This window comes from Mustelus asterias, chromosome 8 (genome assembly GCF_964213995.1).
Source record: "Mustelus asterias chromosome 8, sMusAst1.hap1.1, whole genome shotgun sequence".
NCBI classification, from domain to species: Eukaryota; Metazoa; Chordata; class Chondrichthyes; order Carcharhiniformes; family Triakidae; genus Mustelus; species Mustelus asterias.
The window spans coordinates 59,274,264-59,292,260 of NC_135808.1; the positions used below are offsets into that span (position 1 = coordinate 59,274,264).

Here is a 17,997-nt window from a genome sequence, read left to right on the forward strand (position 1 = left end):
TCAGTAGCTGTTGTAAACAATTGATTTACTATTGAACTACACTTGTCTTAGTCTGGGATTTACAATCTTATTTAGAAATCCACTTGGGCACCAGGATCAGTTCCAAGATTAGCTGCACGAACTATATTGCTCCAGGAAGATCAGTGACAACTGCTCACCAGACAACACCAATAGCAGCTGTGCATTATATTAATGCAGCATTAAATACCTAGCTACCTGCTCCCATACCGATGTGAACATCTGAAAACTACTTGAGTCACCAGAGATATAATGGTCAGCTGTTTATAACAGATGAATGCCGATTATACACCATTCAGGCCACTTTTGATTATGTGCACAATGCTTTTGTTTAGCTGCATGTTTGTCTATAACACCAAATAATTGTATCATTTACATATGTGTTGATGTTTACTGATGCTACATAGAGAGCTGTAATTCACAGATGCTTGTTATTTTTTCTATTTGCTCTGTATTATTTTTCTCGTCACCCCATAACGGAAGCACTGACTCATTATGGGATGTTTCTGGCTCGCATCCAGAGTGTCAATGAATTTTCATGAGACTACAAAGACTATGAGGTAGATTGAACTTGCCACCCAAGCATAAAACTGGAAATGTTATTCGATTGGTTTCTATAATGACAATCTGCAATGCGTGTTTTATATCTGGACAGATAGTTAGAAAATTACTTGAGTTTGAAGAATGAATTTGATTATCAGGCATCAGAGAGCGTGGCTCAGTGTTAAACCACGTGTTACAATTATGCACTTGTCCCATTTATGTAATTTGACTGGTGAATTGGCAAATTGCCTGTTGTGGATGGTGATTTTCCCCTCATACTTAAAAATTATTTTTGATTTGATTTGATTTATTATTGTCACATGTATTAGTATGCAGTGAAAAGTATTGTTTCTTGTGCACTATACAGACAAGGCATACCATGCATAGAGAAGGATAGGAGAGAGTGCAGAATGTGGTGTTACAGTGATAGCTAGGGTGTAGAGAAAGATCAACTTAATGTGAGGTAGGTCCATTCAAAATCTGATGGCAGCAGGAAAGAAGCTGTTCGTGAGTCAGTTGGTGCGTGTCCTCAGCCTTTTGTATCTTTTTCCTGACAGAAGAAGGTGGAAGAGAGGATGCCCTGGGGTCCTTTATTATGCTGGCTGCTTTGCCGAGGCAACGGGAAGTGTTGATAGATTCAGTGGATGGGAGGCTGGTTTGAGTGATGGACTGAGCTTCGCTCATGGCTCTCTGTAGTTTCTTGTGGTCTTGGACAGAGTAGGAGCCATACCAAGCTATGATACAACCAGAAAGAATGCTTTCTATGCAACATCGGTAAAAGTTGGTGAGAGTCATAGCGGAAATGCCAAATTTCCTTAGTCTTCTGAGAAAGTAGAGGTATTGGTGGGCTTTCTTAACTATAGTGTCGGCATGCAGGGACCAGGTTAGGGTTTTGGTGATCTGGACACCTAAAAATTTGAAACTCTCAACCATTTCTACTTCATCTCCATTGATGTAGATAGGGCCATGTCCTCCACCACGCTTCTTGAAATCAATGACTACCTCCTTTGTTTTGTTGACATTGAGGGAGAAATTATTATTGCCGCACCTGTTCACCAGATTCTCTATCTCGTTCCTGTACTCGGTCTCATCATTATTTGAGATCTGATCCAATCAAATTGAATGGGAATTTGGCCACACAGATTCTAGATATGTCTGGATAAATGGGCATCAATATTGCATCAGGAGGTGTATAATAGGCATCATGGAACTAGCTGATTAAGGATCTAACTCTGCCTTTGAGCAAGTGAAGGTGCATAACAGGGGTGGCACAGTGGCACAGTGTTTAGCACTGCTGCCTCACAGTGCCAGGAGCCTGGGTTCAATTCCCGGCTTGGTCACTGTCTGTGTGGAGTTTGTACGTTCTCCCCCTGTCTGTATGGGTTTCCTCCGGGTTTGAAGGTTTCCTCCCACAGTCTAAAGATGTGCAGGTTAGGTGCATTGGCCATGCTAAATTGACCCTAGTGTCTGGGGATGAACAGGGTAAAATATGTGGGGTTGCGGGAATAGTGCCTGGGTGGTATTGTGGTTGGTGTGGACTTGATGGGCTGAATGACCTCGTTCTGCACTGTAGGGATTCTATGACTCTATGAGAATCATCCAGTTTTGATGCCTTGCACACATCAAGAAACATATGTTGCATTTCCGAATCCATTAAGAATTGTGCTTAACATCTAAGTCACACTCTGCCTGGCCGACCAGTGTCCAATGTGAGAAATGGAAAGACTATTCCCCTGTATTCACATTTATCTTTGTGAACACATTCTCAAGCCAACACTTTTTTTGATATACATGTCAGAAGACTATTATTTGGTTCACAGACAAGTGACAGTAAGCCAGTTCAATACTCAGGCAAGATTCCATAGCTATCCGTCACAATGAACAAATATAAGCAGCAGGAGACACAATTTCTGATCTTGAAGCTCAAAACAGAAAGTGCTGATGGGGCGAGAGTGCAAAAGAATAAAAAGACATGTGAAAAGAAATGAAATTGAGGGAAACAATTGCCAATAAATTGTCCAGCATAAGAGTCTATTAGATTTCAGTTCAAGAATGCGTTTCATGTATGGTGTGGGCAGTGTTTGTCAGCCTTATTGTTTCTAAGCTATTGTCTTCACTGAATGATGAATAAAAGGATTGTGCTGAACATTGTGATTAGTACATGCAGAATAACAAAATTTAAAATCAATTAGACTTGGCATAAACAGGTATTGAGCCATATAAGTAAGTGAATGACAAAGCTGAAAAAGATCTGGAGAGTTATCAAATCTGGGTCACAACTTTCACAGTAAGGAGTCTAACAACACCAGGTTAAAGTCTAACAGGTTTATTTGGTAGCAAACGCCACTAGCTTTCAGAGCGCTGCTCCGAAAGTTGTGGCGTTTGCTACCAAATAAACCTGTTGGACTTTAACCTGGTGTTGTTAGACTCTTTACTGTGTTTACCCCAGTCCAACGCCGGCATTTTCACATCATCACAACTTTCACACAGCATCGGTTCTGAAGCTTCACTCCCATTGCAATCTGTTGCAATATCCAAAGTCAGACGCAACAGAAAATCAATACAATATCATTATTTTCAGATTGTTGAACTGCTATTTATTATCGCTACAGATTTAATGAATGAACCTGTCATTTAGCAATAATTATACTGTAACACAGTCATTTTGGCATTCTACGTGCCCACCTGCATGCATACCTAGATCATTACCAGGTATACTCATTTTCATAGGTATGCATGCAGGTGGGCACATAGAATGCCAAGATGACTATGTTACGGTATAATTATAACTAAATGACAGGTTCATATATTAAATCTGCAGGGATAAATAGCAGTTCAACAATCTGAAAATAATGAGTATACTTGGTAATGATCTAATATTGAATAGAAATACTTCCTGGTTGACTGTGGCCCCCTTGACGATATTCCCACTAAAGCTGACAACTGAGTTTTTCTTCTTGGCTCCCATATTAGCCATATTTGCAAACGGTTCCATCTCCTCAGGTACGATCCTTGTGTCCTTCAAATCTGTACATGTAACCTGCTTCTCAAAAAAATAATTGGCCCCACCGTCCTTGCAAACTATCATCCCACCTTGAACTTCCCTTTCATCGCCAAAGACCTTGAATGTGCTGTCCCCTCCCAAATCCATAGCCATCTTTCCCTGAACTCCATGTTTGAATCCTTCCAATCAGCTTTCTGCTGCTGCCAAGGTACCCAAACGGCTCTTTTCACAAATTACGTCTTATGTGACAGCGGCAGAGGCAAACCTTCCCTCCTCATCCTTCTCGACTTATCCGCAGCCTTTGACACATTTGGTCAAGCCACCTTCCTGCAACATCGTTCCACATTCCTCTAGCTGAATGGGACTGAACCAGGTTGCTTCCATTCTTATTTATCCAGTTTACATCCCGAGACTCACCTGTAATGGCTTTACTTTCCACTCCTGCACTCTGGTATCCTCCAAGTCACTTTCTCTGGAGCCCTGCCACCCCTCCTGGCCCACCCTGTCCCCTTTCTCTCTTTCACATGCTGGCTCTTGGCACCCTCATCCAAAATGCAGCATCAGTTTCTACATGCACACCAATGGCACCCCCAGCTCACTGTAAAGGTTAGCATCAGGAGTAACTGGTACTGCTGTAACTACTGATGCAATGCCACATGACTAAGGGACTGAGATCTCTAAGTGGTCAGACTGCTTGGTTGACAGCCAGTCCTGGAAAAGCAGAAGTTTCCTCCAATTAAATACTGCAAAAACTGAAGGCATTACCTTCATCCTCTGCCACAAACACCACTCTCTATCCACTGACTCCAGCAAGGTAAACGTCAGAGCTTGGCCAGTCTGTTTGCAAATTCAGTGTCCTAGCTAATTCTGAGATGAGCTTTAGAAATGATGCCCTGATCTCTAGAAAGCCAACATTGCTGCTCTTTCAGGCCCAGCCCCAGCGTGATGGTGTGGGACATGTCTCCAGAATTTCAGTGCTGGACAATATGTTGGGAAAGCCAGAAAATTCCACCTAATAATTCCAATGCTTTCCGGGCCAGTCTCCCACATTCTACCCTCTGTAAACTTGAGTTCATGATAACATCTGCTGCCCATGTTTAACACACATCACTGTGCTCAGTGACCGACAACTGCTTAAATAACATGTTGATCTTGAGATTCTCACCCTGTTTTCAAGTAATTCCATGTATCACCTCTCTCCATTTCAGTATTGTCCGAAAACCATGGAGGATATCTGCACATCTCCAAATCCAGCCTCCTGAACATTAGTGATTTTAACTGCTCTTTGGCAGTCATGCCTTCAGTTGCCAAGCTCCTCAGCTCAAGGAATTTTCTCCCTCAATCTCTTTGCCTCAACCTCTCTTCTTGTCTTTAAAATGCCCTTTAAAAAGCTTTTGGTCATCTGCCCTAATATCTCATGGGGCACAGCAAACAAATTTTGTTTGAGAATACATTTATTGTGGCACGGTGGCACAGTGGTTAGCATTGCTGCCTCACAGCACCAGGGACTCGGATTCGATTCCCGGCTTGGGTCACTGTCTGTGTGGAGTCTGCACATTCTCCCCATGTCTGCATGGGTTTCCTCCAGGTACTCAGGCTTCCTCCCACAGTCTGAAAGACGTGCTGGCTGGGTGCATTGGCTATGCGCTGGCGACTAGGGGATTTTCACAGGAACTTCATTGCAGTGTTAATGTAAGCCTACTTGTGACTAATAAATAAACTTTACCTCTACATGCATGTTGTAGCCTGGAGCTATGGATAGTAATGGTTGAGGCTCCAATTCCTTTCCATCACAGAGCCAATCTGAAATATCACCCACTTATACCATTTGCCTTTGGCACATGCTGGAAGGATATACAAGTTAATATTCCACCTGTTTGGAGATGTTATGAGCCTCTCTTGACCATCAAATGTTGAAGTGGGCCTCCAACCCAGGGTTTTTGACTCAGAAGCAGGCACACTGCCGCTGCCCAAAAGACCTCTTGTCATTTACCAGGCCCTATCTCTTCACGTAGGACAATGTGCTTCTCTCAATTTTGTTTAATTTAAAAATATGTGTTGACATGAAGGTATCAGAATGACATTGAATGGCGTTGAGTTGGCCTCTTCCAAGTCAGGGGTAGCAGAATTACATAACCATCAACAAATCCTTTCATTATTTCTCTGAAATAGCTGTAGGAAGATTAAATCATAATGACTGCTCTGGATGCCAGATTAAAACGAGTCCATCAGCCCAGAATTCTCACACTGCTCGTGGCAGCTATTAGTTTGAGGTTTCCAATGGCAGGGACAGCATGGTGGCACAGTGGTTTGCTGCCTCACAGTGCCAGGGACCCGGGTTCAATTCTGGCCTTGGGTGACTGTGTGTGCGTGTAGAGTTTACTCATTCTCCTTGTGTCTGCGTGCATTTCCTCTGAGTGCTCCAGTTTCCTACCACGGTCCAAAGATGTGTAGGTTAGGTGGATTGGCTATCCTAAATTGCCCCTTAGTGTCCAAAGAAGTGTAGGTTATATGGATTAGCCATGTGAAATGTGTGGGGTTATAGGGTTAGGGCAGGGGAGAGAGCCTAGGTAAAATACTATGTCATGAGAGTTGGTGCAGACTCAATGGGTCAAATGGCCTCTTCTGCACTGTAGGGACTCTCCAAAACAAAAATGGCAGAGCGCAACCATCACCTGCCAAAGCTTCCTGACATGTTCTGATGGCGGAACCTCACTTCCATGGAGCTGGGTAAGCTGTGAGCCCCAAAGTGTCTCTGGAGAAGCTGGCCGGGTGTGTCAGAGCCTGGGGAGAGAGAGAGTCCAGGGGTCGGCCAACTGGAGAGCGCGGGAGAGTCTTCCAAGGGCCAGCAGCAGGATCTTTCTCCGGAACTCAGTAAAAGAACTCTTGCTCCTCTTGGGTCCACAAAAATGGAAGCTGGTAATAAATTTGGGATGTGTTTTCTCAAAAACCAATGGTGTTTCATTAACGAACAGTCATATAGGTTTCTGAGTCCACTTGGACGAACCTTTTGTGTATTTGTACCTTAAGTTATAGTTGCGATCCTACATGAGTCAGAGGCTTCCAATTTGTATAGATGTAAGTGATCTCCACTTGAATCTGGCACATGTTCTAGGTACCCAAGGTGGCAGGGACCTGAGCACCAGCATAAGCATGACTGTGAATGACTTCAGTGCCAGTTCCCAGCCACTGTATCTTTCTGTAGGTGATGGCACTTAAAATAAGTCTTATATAATTCTACGACACAGAAATGGGCATTTAGTCCACTAGCGTTGTGGAAACTCAGGATCAAGCTGGAAGACAATTGAGTCAGCAATTGAGTCACTTAAGTGACAAAATAAAGACGTCAGCCTGCCCCTGCTGGCATTTTGCCAGGAGCAAGTGGATCATCCGCCATGGGGTGGAGAGAAACCCTGGCTGTCTCCCTGCTGGCCTGTGGGGTAGGGGCCTCCAAATCTGGCATTCTTCAGCCCACAGGTGGCCTCCTCGGTGACCTGTGGCCAGTCCTTATCAACCACTTTCCAGGCTGGGGCCTGCCTGACCTCCTAGAAGCCACAGACGCCGATTATGTATTTGAGTGGGTGGCGTTCTTCAATTGTGTCCTCTTCTCCCAGATGTAGCCTCAGCAGCAGCTATTGTCCCTGGTGACTGGCCGGCAGCTCCTGGGGACGGGCAACTACCTTTCAAGCGGTAGCAGTACCGACAGCAACCATAGAATCGTAGAATCTTACAGTGCAGAAGGAGGCCATCCAGCCCATCAAGTCTGACCGAGCACAATTCCACCCAGGCCTTATCCCCATAACCATGTGCATTTACCCTAGCTAGTCCCCCTGAAACTAAGGGGCAATATAACATGGCCAATCCACCTAACCTGCACATCTTTGGATTGTGGGCAAAAACCAGAGCATCTGGAGGAAACCCACGCAAACACAGGGAGAATGTGCAAATTCCACATAGACAGTTACCCAAGCCGGGCATCAAACTTGGATCCCTGGTGCTAACCACTGTACCGCCCCAATCATTTGTTAGCATCCAGCAAACTGTGGCTGTACATCTCACCCCCCCGAAACATAATCCGCTATCTTGTTGAGATTGATGATCAAGCAGGTCAAGAGCCACCGGAGCTTAATTCCATTGTTTGTCTTCATCAGAGCTGGAGGTCTTGGAGCAAGCATGTATCTACTGCGGCTTGCTCTCTGTAACTCCGATGTAAGTGGAATTGCAAAGGCCACTCTGAACCTTGGAATAAGATCGAACCCAGTTCGCAGTACAAGTTCATGCTGGGAACATGGACTACAGTAAACTGAAGAAGGATTGGTCAGGCTTCTGAAATATTGAAGGCAGACCATCTTATCCTTTGGTAGCTTTGCTTGGCCATGAAACTTGATGCACAATGAGGCCTCTATTGCTACCGTTATTTGTGTATGAGTTTTAGTGCACACTCAGAAAGTAAATATGGTGTGCTGACCAGGCCAGCAGTTATTGCCCTTTCAAATTGCCCTTGAGAAGGTGGTCTAGAGCCACCATCTAGAGCCGCCGTAGTCCCTGTGATGCAGGTACGCCACGGTGCTGTTCGGGTGGGAAATGCAGGATCTTAGTCCAGCAAAGGAATGATGATGTATTTCCAAGTCAGCACTTGTGTGGCTTGGAGGGAAACTTCCAGGTGGTTGTGTCCCCAAATGTCTGCAATCCTTGTCCTTCTAGATGGCAGTGGTTGTGGGTTTGGAAGGTGCAGTGTGAGGAGTCTTGGTGAGTTCCTGCAGTGCATCTTGTAAATGGCATAGAAATGGATGGTGTGAACAGAGATTCATTGTCTCCATAAGCAGTCTCCAAATGTTAAAAATGTTGTCCACCTTGATCCAAGCGTAAGTCTGCATTCTGAAAGATTTCCTATTTTAGGAACCGTTATTCCATCCAAAAGCATTGCGGCTTCAATTCATCAAAACCTTGGGTCTAATCCAGCGATCTGAAGTCTAATTTTTTTCATGTGTAACTCTGTAGGACGGCCATGACATTTACCAAGACTGTTTCTAGGCTTTGTTCCCTGTTACAAAGTGGTGTGCAACCTAATCAAGGACCAACACAGCTGTCATGAATTTTTCACCAGCTGCTCTGCCTCCTAAGGAGAGGCTGGGTGACTTTTTTTTTTAACATTTGTAAATCTCGGCTGACAAACATGGGGCTGTCAGCTTCCTAAAGACCACCTCTTGCTTCAGTATGAAATGCACTCCGCATTTTGCCTGCCCTGGTTGGGGATAATGACAAAGACTGTCAAAAATCATGCCAGCACATAAACACAAAATTGTAACAGTCCATATTGGAGCATTCATTAGTAAGGTGCGAGGAGGGATAGTAATTTTACAATAATAGTCAACAACAGTCAGACCCTCACCATGAATGCTGATAAATCTACAGCCTAAGTGCCAACTAGTATGCAATTCTTACACATTATTTTCTTTAAAAAACAAATTGGAAATAATAGCCTGGAACAAAAAGAATGGAAAGTATTTTAAAAAATTAATTCAAATTAATTTCCTCCATTTTTTTTATAACGTTGCACAATGTTCATTCCTGCTGATTTTTCTTTTGCTAATTTTCACCGCACGACGCCATTAAGAGTTTAATCTGGGAAAAATGGCCAACTGGCAGCTAAAAATAAAACAGCTCATTATTTTCAGTGTGACGAAACGTCTAACAGCAATGTTGTACCTTAACTGTTAACTTCCTCGACAGACAAGAGAGTATAAAATTATCAGAAATACTGCTGTGCCCAGTGGGGAAATTACACCACGCCAAGCTATGGCACTCCCATGCCCATTCACCCACTACATATTCTGCATAGAACTAACGGACCTGATATTTGCAATATAAATGTTTTCGAAAAACTTTTAGAACTCCTTTCACTGCAACACAATAAAAGCGTCAATCATCCAGCCCCGTTAAAGTGGGCTTGTTCAATCTTTTCACACTGCGAGTTGGGGAGCACATTTCATTTTTTTTTCCTCACTCAAGGGGCCAATGAGCAAATTCTGAAACGATAAATGGGGCAATCTGACCAAAAGGATTCTGTGTGCTGAACAAGCATGACAATGGGAGAAAATCACACCGGTTTATTGGGCAACCTCCCAGACACAAGCGTACAGCACTTAGAAAAAAAAGAACATTGTGCAACGTTATAAAAAAACATGGAGGAAATTAATTTGAATTAATTTTTTTTAATACTTTCCGTTCTTTTTGTTCCAGGCTATTATTTCCAATTTGTTTTTTAAAGAAAATAATGTGTAAGAATTGCATACTAGTTGGCACTTAGGCTGTAGATTTATCAGCATTCATGGTGAGGGTCTGACTGTTGTTGACGATTATTGTAGAAGCAGGTGACGAAGTTTGTCATTTGCCTCATCTTTCTAACTCTATAGTGCCTTGTTCTTACAAAGTTATTGCTGTACAGGTATTCCTCCATCCTGCCTTTCATAATGAATTCCCTTTTATATATTATTCATGTTAATGGTAAACCACTGCATGATTTCAGCACCACGATTTACCTGCCTCCAAATCTGTGCTACAATAATATCTGATCATTTTCTCAGGATGTTTATCATCAATTTTCCTTTCGTGCTATCTGGCTGTGGGACATTGTTAGCCTCAATGACCTTTAACGTTCCAAATGCCTCAGTCACACAAATTTCAAAGCCCTAGAATTTTTTTTAAAATTGCAATGCCTCCTGGCTAGGCAATGTAAACTTAAATTCATCCAAAACTCTGCCAGTCATATCTTAACTTGTACCACACTCACCCATCCACCCTGTGTACATTGGGCTACAGTCCACAATGTCTTATTTTTAAAATTCTCATGCTTGTGTTTAATCCTTTGATGATCTTACACCTCCTTATCTCTTTAACATCCTCCAGTATACAAAGAATTCAGGAACTCTGCACTCCTCCAATTTTAGCTCTCGGGCATCTCCAATTTTAATTGCTCCACTATTGGTCATAGAATCATAGGATCAGAGAATCCCGTCAGTGCAAAAGGAGGCCATTCGGCCTATCGAGTCTGCACCGACCACAATCTCACCCAGGCCCTGTGACTTCAGCTGCCTCGACCTTAAGCTCTGGAATTCCCTTTCTGAAACTTTCTTTCATTAAGCCATTCTTTAAAACCCACCCTTTTGTTCTAGCTGCAGGTCATCTGTCCCAATATCTCCTTACGTGGCTTTGGTATCAAGTTTTGTTTGATAACCCTCTTTGAAGTACCTTTGGACATTTTGTTAAAATAAAGATGCTCTATCATTGGAAATGACACTTGGTGATTCTTCAGTGAATGCTTATGGAGCATATTCAATAATATTTCGACTAGTATAATTCTTTAAGTCCATTTGCACATTTACATTTAAGAGTTCCAATTTCCTCTTTACTGCATCGAAACCAGAAGAATCTTTTGTACATTTTCTTTTAGCACCCCAACACCTTGTTTAGCAAGTCCCAAATGTTCTCATAGATCATAGGGGTGACATGGCGGCACAGTGGTTAGCACTGCTGCCGCACAGCGCCAGGGACCTGGGTTCAATTCTGGCCCCGGGTGACTGTCTGTGTGGAGTTTGCACGTTCTCCCTGTGTCTGCATGGATTTCCTCCGGGTGCATTGGTTTCCTCCCACAGTCCAAAGATGTGCGGGTTAGATTGATTGGCCATGGTAAATTGTCCCTTAGGGAGACTAGCAGGGTAAATGCGTGGGGTTAGGAGGATAGGCCTGGGTGGATTGCAGTCAGTGCAGACTCGATGGGCCAAATGGCCTCCTTCTGCACTGTAGGGATTCTATGATTTTCCACACTTTTCATCTTCAATTTTGTTTTATGCTGCACTCTTCCATTTTAGAAACTCCTGTTTCTCAGCATTAAATTTGAAGTTGTTTGATATTTGAGATAACCCCTAGGACTTGCATGGGGAATCACTGATTGACTTCCCTGCCGGACTCATTGAATACGAGCTGCCGGGGGACTGGCAATTAAGGTGGAGCTTGTATGCCGAGCCCAATATAAAGCAGGCCCTCGAGTGGGTCCATTATTATATTGTCCTGTTTGTGTTCACCACAAGCTTGTGGTTTTGCTTTATTTTGTGCAATAAAGTATTGTTCCTTTACAGCTGAACCCGGAGTTATTGTAATATCTGTCTCTGTTATGCAAAGCAGTTAATAAGCAGGGCACAAAGGGTTAGATATTGAATATAGATATAGAACAGGCACCAGAGTGTGGCGACTAGGGAATTTTCACAGTTACTTCATTGCAGTGTTAATGTAAGCCTACTTGTAACATTAATAAATAAACTTTCAAAACTTTAAACAAGATTGACAGCATCTATGGAGAGTGGAACATTTAATAGGAGGATTTTGATGCATCCTCCCCCGGGCAAAATTGGAAACAGGGCTGCCATGTGATTGGGTACGAGGACAGAAGTTGGAGATCCGATTAAGTCTGGGGTGGGAAGTCTTGCGGGCGACCTTCCCACTTTGAGGTCAATTGAGGCTCTTAAAACTGGTGGCATAATTCAATATTTCCAGCTTCACTGTAGTGCTCACAGGGGCCATCATGCCTGGTGGCGCTGTTGATGCTGCTGAGCTGCTGGCCCCTGATTGGCCAGCTGCTCTTGAGGTTGGGGATCTACTGGAGGCCGAATCGGATAGCAGGTCTGATGTTGCCCAAGTAAGTGCCCTGGAATGAAATAGTGCCAGGCTTCGCAATGCAGGGCTCCCTCTGGTCCACATCAAATCCTGGCCAATATTTCAGGTATCGATCAGTCCAACCTGGCATCTCCACATCAATATTTCAGGGTCATTGACCTGAAAGATTACCTCTGTTGCTCACGCCACATATGCTGGCCTGAACTGCTGAGGATATCCATCATTTTCTATTTTTTATTTCAGTTTTCCATCAACTTGATTCCAGCATAGACCCGATGGACTAAATTACCCATTCCTGTACAGTAAATACTCAGTACCCAATACACCTGGAAATTATAAGAGAAATGTGAAAGAGGAATAAGGCTCTGTGTAATAAATAGCTAAAGATGATAAGCAATCGGAGTCAATCAAGCAAAAGCACAGTCACTCAGTTGTGACGAATAATCCAACAGATAGTTGGACTAATGAGCATGCATGGCAAGGGAAGATAATCCATGCTTGTGCAATGCGCAGTAGCCATAAGTACTTCTGCATTAATCGCACGTGGTAAAAATGAGTTTGCACATTAACCTCAGGCTTATTACCTGATTAACCACATAAAGATCCTGCACCCTGCCCTTTAGCAACTCCACCTCGTCTTTTATAGAGCTACATTAAGCAGTTTTAATTATAGTTTACAAATCCCTGATGAGTTCTCTGTTTGCGAGCTTTTGGGTACCAATCTCATGTGCGCACCATTAAATGATTGCATTAGCATGTTCATTTATAAAGATTATGATTCAATCAGATGACTCTCTATCTCTGCAGTACATATGCCTGTACGATAAGGAAACCCAGCATCATAGAATGCTGATTTGTTCCCTTTTGTGAACTTGGTTACCCTCTCTGATTTTGTCTGTATATCTGATTAATCTACAGAATTAATTTTTGTGTCATGATTAGGGGCTGACAAGTGGAAGTTTCACAACAGAAAATGTACATGGCACAAATGTTTCTCAGTTTCAGACATGAATACTGCGTGGGGTGGCACGGCGGCACAATGGTTAGCACTGCTGCCTCACAGCGCCAGGGACCCGGGTTCAATTCCAGTCTTGGGTCACTGTCTGTGTGGAGTCTGCACGTTCTCCCCGTGTCTGCATGGGTTTCTTCCAAGAGCTCCGGTTTCCTCCCGCAGTCTGAAAGACGTGCGGGTTAGGTGCATCGGCCATGCTGAATTCTCCCTCAGTGTACCCGAACAGGCGCCAGAGTGTGGCGACTAGGGGATTTTCACAGTAATTTCATTGCATTGTTAATGTAAGCCCACTTGTGACACTAATAAGTAAACTTTTTAAACTTTAGAATAATTACCCCTATCACTACTTTGTGTATATTATGGGCGTCCACCTATAAAGAAATCTGTGCTGGATTACAGGAAATTTGGAATGAAACACAGATTCCAAAATCACATGTCGACCAGACTGAGGGGACGATTCTCCAATATCGGCAGAATCCCACTGCCTTGCATCAGCCAAAAAATCGGGATTCCCAACGGGCGTGAAGGTAAACGGGATTCACCCAACCTGCCCCGCCGGCTCTGACTGGGTTCCCACAGTAAGAAGTCTCACAACACCAGGTTAAAGTCCAACAGGTTTATTACCAAATAAACCTGTTGGACTTTAACCTGGTGTTGTGAGACTTCTTACTGTGTTCACCCCAGTCCAACGCTGGCATCTCCACATCATGGTTCCCACCCATACAGGGCAGGAACTCGATAATATGCAGACCTGCTAATTGTAATACAATTAGTGGGCTGGATTGCTCATTCAGCAGCCTTCCGCTATGCATCCGGCCCCCACCAGTTGGAATAGCACCAGGCGGTCGTTGGGGCTAGTAATGACCAGTGTGGACAAGGCATGTTAGTCAAGGAGATAGGACCAATGGCTTTTTGCCCCTCTACCACTGCCAGATTTCAAAGGGAGGGTCCCTCAAGTGCCCTGGGGGTTGGGTGTGCTCAGGCTGAGGGCAAGGGATTGATCTCAGCACTGTCCCCTGGGATGGGGGTCTTGTTGCTGGACTGCTCCTTCTAGACCTGGCAGACCTGAAGATCACTTCTAGCATGGTGACTTCAGGCTCTGTGATCAACACCTTCAGTGGAGCGCAATGAAGGTTCACCAGGCTGATTCCTGAGATAGTAGGATTGTTGTATGCGGAAAGATTGCATTGACTGGGCCTGTATTCACTGGAAATTAGAAGAATGAGAGGAGAGCTAATTAAAAGATATAAAATTCTGACAGAGCTGGATAGAGTGGATGCAGGAATGTTGTTTCTTCTGGCTGGGGTCTAGAATAAGGGGTCAGAGTCTCAGGATATGAATTATGCCATTTATGATTGAGATGAAGAGAAATTTCTTCACTCAAAGGCTGGTGAACCTATGGAATACTGTAGCACAGAAGGTTGTGGAGGCCAAATCACTGAATATATTTACAAAGGAAAGAGATAGATATCTAGACTCAAAAGACATCAAGAGGTATGGGGAGAGTGCAGGAGTATGGTATTCAGATAGAGGATCAGGTATGATCATATTGAATGGTGGAGCAGGCTTGAAAGGTTAGATAGCCTACTCCCACTCCTAGTTTCTATATTTCAGAAGCTGCAGGTGTGAACAGACCACTTTTAAGTCCACTGACAGAGAGGAGATATCAATTTCATTGAGATGGGGTGGTTCTCTTCTCCACAGCTGTTCACTCTGTCCAAATCTATTCACACTGTTTTTATTTGAAGCCTTCCTAGAAAGCTCAAATGCTTTGAAACCCTCTCTATTCTATTGAAAACCTTTGATCTCTTTCAATTTTATCGTGCAGTACTTTGATATCGGCTTTGATTGGCAGCTTAATGATTTTGTACTCAACTTCCAGTCAGCTATGTTTATTTATCTTTCCTTTCATGGTTGAATGCATCTCAAGTACCCCCATTGTTCCTAACTGGGATGCTTACAAAGATTCTAAGCCTGATGGACAGCTGTGGTTTCTTCAAAGGTTGAGTGGTTTCAATTCCTTGTTTGCAGAACACTGCCAGGTTGGCACTGCCAGGGTGCCAGGGCACAACACAGACATTTCTAGGACCACACAGGGGTTTCAATGTTTCCGAGTCAGTGTGGCCAACATGCCTGGTTTCCATTTGCGGAGATGAGTAGTGATTCAAGTTGGTTTCCCGCTGCTCCTGAGAGTCAGAGGCTCCTGCAGCAGGGAGAATCTGACTTGAAATTGACTCTCCAGGTGGGAGGGTTGAGAGAAACCCAAAAGATGTTCTTGCTGACGTTAAATGCTCTCGGCTCTTCCCCACAATTCTCTGACCCCGCGCAACCCCAGCACAATTGGCACCGGGGCCATGCGGGACCGGAGAATCCAATCTATTCTCAAATCAAATGCAGACCAGGCTGCGTAAGAGTCGACAAATTTCCTTCCTGGAGGACGTTCAAGAAGCTGTTTTTTAATGAGAGTCTAGTATTTTTCAGTTCGCTTTTCTTGTTACTAGCCCACAATATATTTGATTTACTTAATTCAGTTTCACACTTATTATAGTGGGATCTGAACTCATGACTCCTGGGTTATTGGTGTAGCGCCACAAGTGGCAACAGTACAGTACACTCAAAAATAGTAAATTATTTCCTTTAACTGCATACAAAACATATCAGGTAAAAGGTACAAAGAATCGAGTGTATTCTCAACCAAATCTTCATGGGTTAATGTCCTAAATTCCACTTTAAGTAATAAGTTAGGCTGTCACCTATCGGGTTGGGACCACTTTGAAAGAGGATTGCAGCATGCATTAGAAAGTTAGCTGAGAGGTAGGACTACCTGCTGATATTGTGAGATATTTAGTATTTATTGGTTCACATTCATCACCGAAGACTTTTTTTTTCCTTCACATTTCACTCCTCAGGAAAAACCAGCAGTGGAATGACGGAAACTCACCCGCAGAACATCACGATGTTGTAGTGCGAGGGGTTGTCTGGTAGAGGCACAGTCTGCTGCAGGCAAAGCTGCTCACAACCGCCATTCATCCCGTCAGAACAGTCAATGCCAATATGTCTGTCGTAACAACCAGAACCATCCTTCATCGGGCTGAGTCCCAGAGGGCACTGCGGGGAAAACAACGGGGCAAGAATTGTTACAGAGTGAAGAGATGACCCACTGGGTGTGCAAGAAGACAAACATTACAGGATTGAAAGATATGAAAGACAAGCAAGCCATGTTGATTTGTGAGCCTTTGCTGTTTCTTCATTGGCCATTACAACAGCACATCAAATCAGCCTTCTGTGTTTTACCCAATGGATTCTATCAGGTTTTAATGATCTAAAATCATGTTTTAACATTGTTACATCCAATAATTTACTCTGAGTAGAGACACGAGGGGAATAGATTCCAACCGATAATCAAATCAAGAGGTACAAAAGTCTGAGGTCACATACCAACCAAATCAAGAACAGCTTCTTCCCTGCTGCTGTCAGACTTTTGAATGGACCTATCTCGCACTCAGCTGATCTTTCTCTACACCCTAGCTATGATTGTAACGCTATATTCTGCACCCTCTCCTTGCCTTCTCCACTAAGTACTCTATGAATGGTATATTTTTCACTGTATATCAATACATGTGACAATAATAAATCAAATCAAATCCCAGGAGCAAGTTGCAGGCATATATATTATGAACCTTCCATCTTCCTTTCCGTAAATCCTATTTGCTGCAATGGCTTTTGGCAACGTTTAAGTCTACGTTAAAAATGTAAACATTTGAAATGTCCATGCTTGCTAACAGTGTAGTTTCAGTCTCCAGCCACTGGATGGTGCAGTGGAGCTTTTCCCATTTTGTTTTCCAGCTCTCGGGCTCTTGGCCTTGTCAGCCTTGATCCGTCCCTACTCACTGCCATGGGGCTTGACTTTGTCTTTAAACATTAAAGTTATAGAGTAAAAGGTTGACAAATCTATGTACATCTCAATATCCTGCACGAGGGTATACTTCTGCTTCCTATCATATCAGTTACTGAATCATGTGGCACTGCCTCATTGTTCTATCAGTATCAGATACTCCTGGTGTTACCCCTTTGCTCTCTGCATTAATTGGGATGTTAGGCAGGAAGGCAGCAGGGTATTCATTTGCCATCATCCTGCTGGGTTAAACAACCCCTCCCTCACCATTGCCCTTTCCAACCACCCCAACTCCCCCCTTCCCCCACTGTTCATCAAACTCACCAGGAAGGCGTGGACAAGATGTTCCATCTTTGGTTACTTACTAACACAGAAAGAGTTTGGAGATTGATAATACCTTTCATGGCATCCATTTTAGTGACATTGGTTGACAGATTAATGTGGGCCATGCTGCCAGGAAAACTCAGTTTTCTTTCTTTGAACGGAGACATGGGATTTGTGATGTCCACCTGAAAGAACTGGTAGGGTCTTGCTTTAAGATCTTAGGCAAAAAAACCCGATATCTTCAATTGTGCAGCATTCCCTCAGATTATGTCCTCAACTCAGGAGTGGGGCCCCTGGCTCAATGTCAGGATTGATTCCTGCAGAGCATGCCAACTTGCCCACCCGAGGCATATTCCTGTAGCGAAGGATGCCTGGGAATGGGTTCCAAGCTGGAATCCATTCGAGGTATTAACATGGTTTATATGTATAACAATGGACATCTCACAATGAGTCACAGTCCAAAATCTAATTGAGTATCAGAAATAATCACAAACCATGAGAGCGAATCTCAAGTAATTCAAATAGAAA

The 17,997-nt window shown here is 43.6% G+C and overlaps 1 protein-coding gene and 1 pseudogene across 1 annotated transcript in view; one reads left to right on the forward strand and one right to left on the reverse strand.

Annotated features, from left to right (window-relative positions):
- The window catches only part of astn1 (astrotactin 1), a 2,581,734-nt gene that overhangs the window by 988,354 nt on the left and 1,575,383 nt on the right, over nt 1–17,997 (reverse strand). Inside the window, exon 15 of the mRNA XM_078219174.1 lies at nt 16,192–16,358. Coding sequence (XP_078075300.1) covers nt 16,192–16,358 — 167 coding nt within the window. The remainder of the gene's footprint in view (nt 1–16,191; nt 16,359–17,997) is intronic.
- LOC144497595 (cytochrome c oxidase subunit NDUFA4 pseudogene) lies at nt 7,640–7,895 on the forward strand (annotated as a pseudogene).